The sequence below is a fragment of the Brassica oleracea genome, chromosome C2 (assembly GCF_000695525.1).
Source record: "Brassica oleracea var. oleracea cultivar TO1000 chromosome C2, BOL, whole genome shotgun sequence".
In the NCBI taxonomy this organism is placed as follows: domain Eukaryota; kingdom Viridiplantae; phylum Streptophyta; class Magnoliopsida; order Brassicales; family Brassicaceae; genus Brassica; species Brassica oleracea.
The window spans coordinates 40821041-40822892 of record NC_027749.1 but is presented as its reverse complement, the minus strand read 5'-3'; the positions used below and the strand labels follow the sequence as shown (position 1 = coordinate 40822892).

The window sequence follows — 1852 nt, the reverse complement described above, 5'->3', positions numbered from 1 at the left end:
AAACTGTTATAAGAAAACTGTGAAGTTTTTTACTTGTTTTAATCATCAATGGCAGAAATTGAGTGACACTTTGAAGGCCACGTATCTCTACTTGTTAGTTGTTAGGCTAAAGACAAACCAAACCTTTTCGTTCGCCACAAAGCATAAAGAGAAAGAAAAAAAATGAAATAAATTTAAATCTTTGTTTGTTTTATCTCTCTATCTTGATTGTTCAGTATGAACAAACGATCAACTTAGGGAGATATGAATGTTTCTCTTTGAGAAATAGGCCAAATATAAAACAAGTAAATATGATTGCAGATATTCGAGAAATAAAAGTGGTTGTAGATGTTGGGTGGGCCTAACCGGCTCAGTCTCTCTACTAAATAGAGCAGGCCTACACTGGAATCATAGCATGATTGTTTCTCTTTTTTTTTTTTTTTTTTTTTTTTTTGCTAAACTGTAAATATCATAAAAGATAATACAAAGTAGAATTTTATGTTTGTGTCATCTTGGATAAAAGAAATAAAAAACAAGATAGGACACAAGTTCAAACAACAAGAGATCTGTCTTATCTCAACCACAAAATCATGAGTTTGTCGAAGTGCTTTCTGTGTCTCCTTGTTGAGATGATGTTGCGAATCTCTTTGTCAATAGCATGGAAGACAGTTGCAGCAGGGACAGATGTCTGGTTATGGATCAGATTATTTCTCTGCTTCCATAAGTGATAGACAGTGGATTGAGTCGCCAGTTTCCTAAGGAGAATGAGCTTTGGTGGCGCACCTCTAATCCAAGATAACAGCTCTGCCCAGTTGGTAAACGTATGTGACGGTGGATGGCATCTTGCGAACACCCCTCCCCACACTTCTTTGCTGTACTCGCAGCCTAGAAACAGATGATCTCTTGATTCTTCATAATTGGAGCAAAAAGGGCATAGAGGCGAGATCGCCATTCCCCACGCTGCCAGTCTTGCCCTCGTCGGTAGTCTATCATAATTTGCAGTCCACATGGTGAAGCTCAGCTTCGGTATGACGCCTTTGATGTTTTTGTAGAAATAGCCCTAACATCTTTTCACATAAGGAAAAAAGTATCTATGGATCATAGCTTGTTGTCTTAATCCATTCAATAAAATATAGTTTTTTTAACAACAATAAAATATAGTTTAAAAGCATATATGCTGGTTACTATTTAAAAGTAGTCCAAACTTTGATGAAACTATCCAAACGATTTGCCTCATCTGCCCCATATCAGCTAGAGACCATGTATCCCCCGTTCAAAGACAATATGGACTGCACAATGAATTTCTATTAAATATAGACAAATTTAAAACTATGAAATGAGAGACATATGATGTCAAAAAAAAGAAGAAATCAGAGATATATTTAGGTGGTGATTGTTTTGCTGGTTTTTAGATTTTGGATTTTGATTTTTAGATTTTGGTTTTCAATTATTGGTTTTTTATTTTGTAGTAGATTTTAGTTTTTTTGAAAAACTTGAATGGTTGTTTTAGATTTTAGTTTTTAGTGTTTAAAATTAATAAAATGAAAATATTATTAATAGTAAAATGTTTATTCCGATGAAATGCCATCATCAAAACTTGGTTGTCTATCTAGCTATAATAATAAAGTTAGATTATGTTCTATCCACATCCATCCACATCATTTTTTAGCATAAAACTTTTATTGACACCTGGCATGTTCCTCTGAAACTATTCTCTCACTGAATTTTGTGTTGCAAGGAAATTCTTTCTGATTGGAAATTGTATTATTCTGTGGGCCTTTGATGTTTTCCTCAAACTGGCCTAGAATTTTTAAGGGTTTTTTCCAAGACGATGTCGGAGATCAGAGTCATTGTACCCCTTCGCACAAAATCC

At 34.3% G+C, this 1852-nt stretch overlaps 1 protein-coding gene across 1 annotated transcript; it reads right to left on the bottom strand.

The window, feature by feature from the left end:
- Window positions 1-550: 550 nt before the first annotated feature.
- LOC106324239 lies at window positions 551-931 on the bottom strand. The gene has a single exon (XM_013762240.1). The coding sequence runs from the start codon at window positions 929-931 to the stop codon at window positions 551-553; it is 381 nt and encodes a 126-aa protein (XP_013617694.1).
- Between the last annotated feature and the right edge of the window lie 921 nt (window positions 932-1852).

What these genes read in the sequence shown, in the direction of transcription:
- LOC106324239 (XM_013762240.1), bottom strand. Translation starts at nt 931, where the DNA reads ATGGCGATCTCGCCTCTATGCCCTTTTTGCTCCAATTATGAAGAATCA.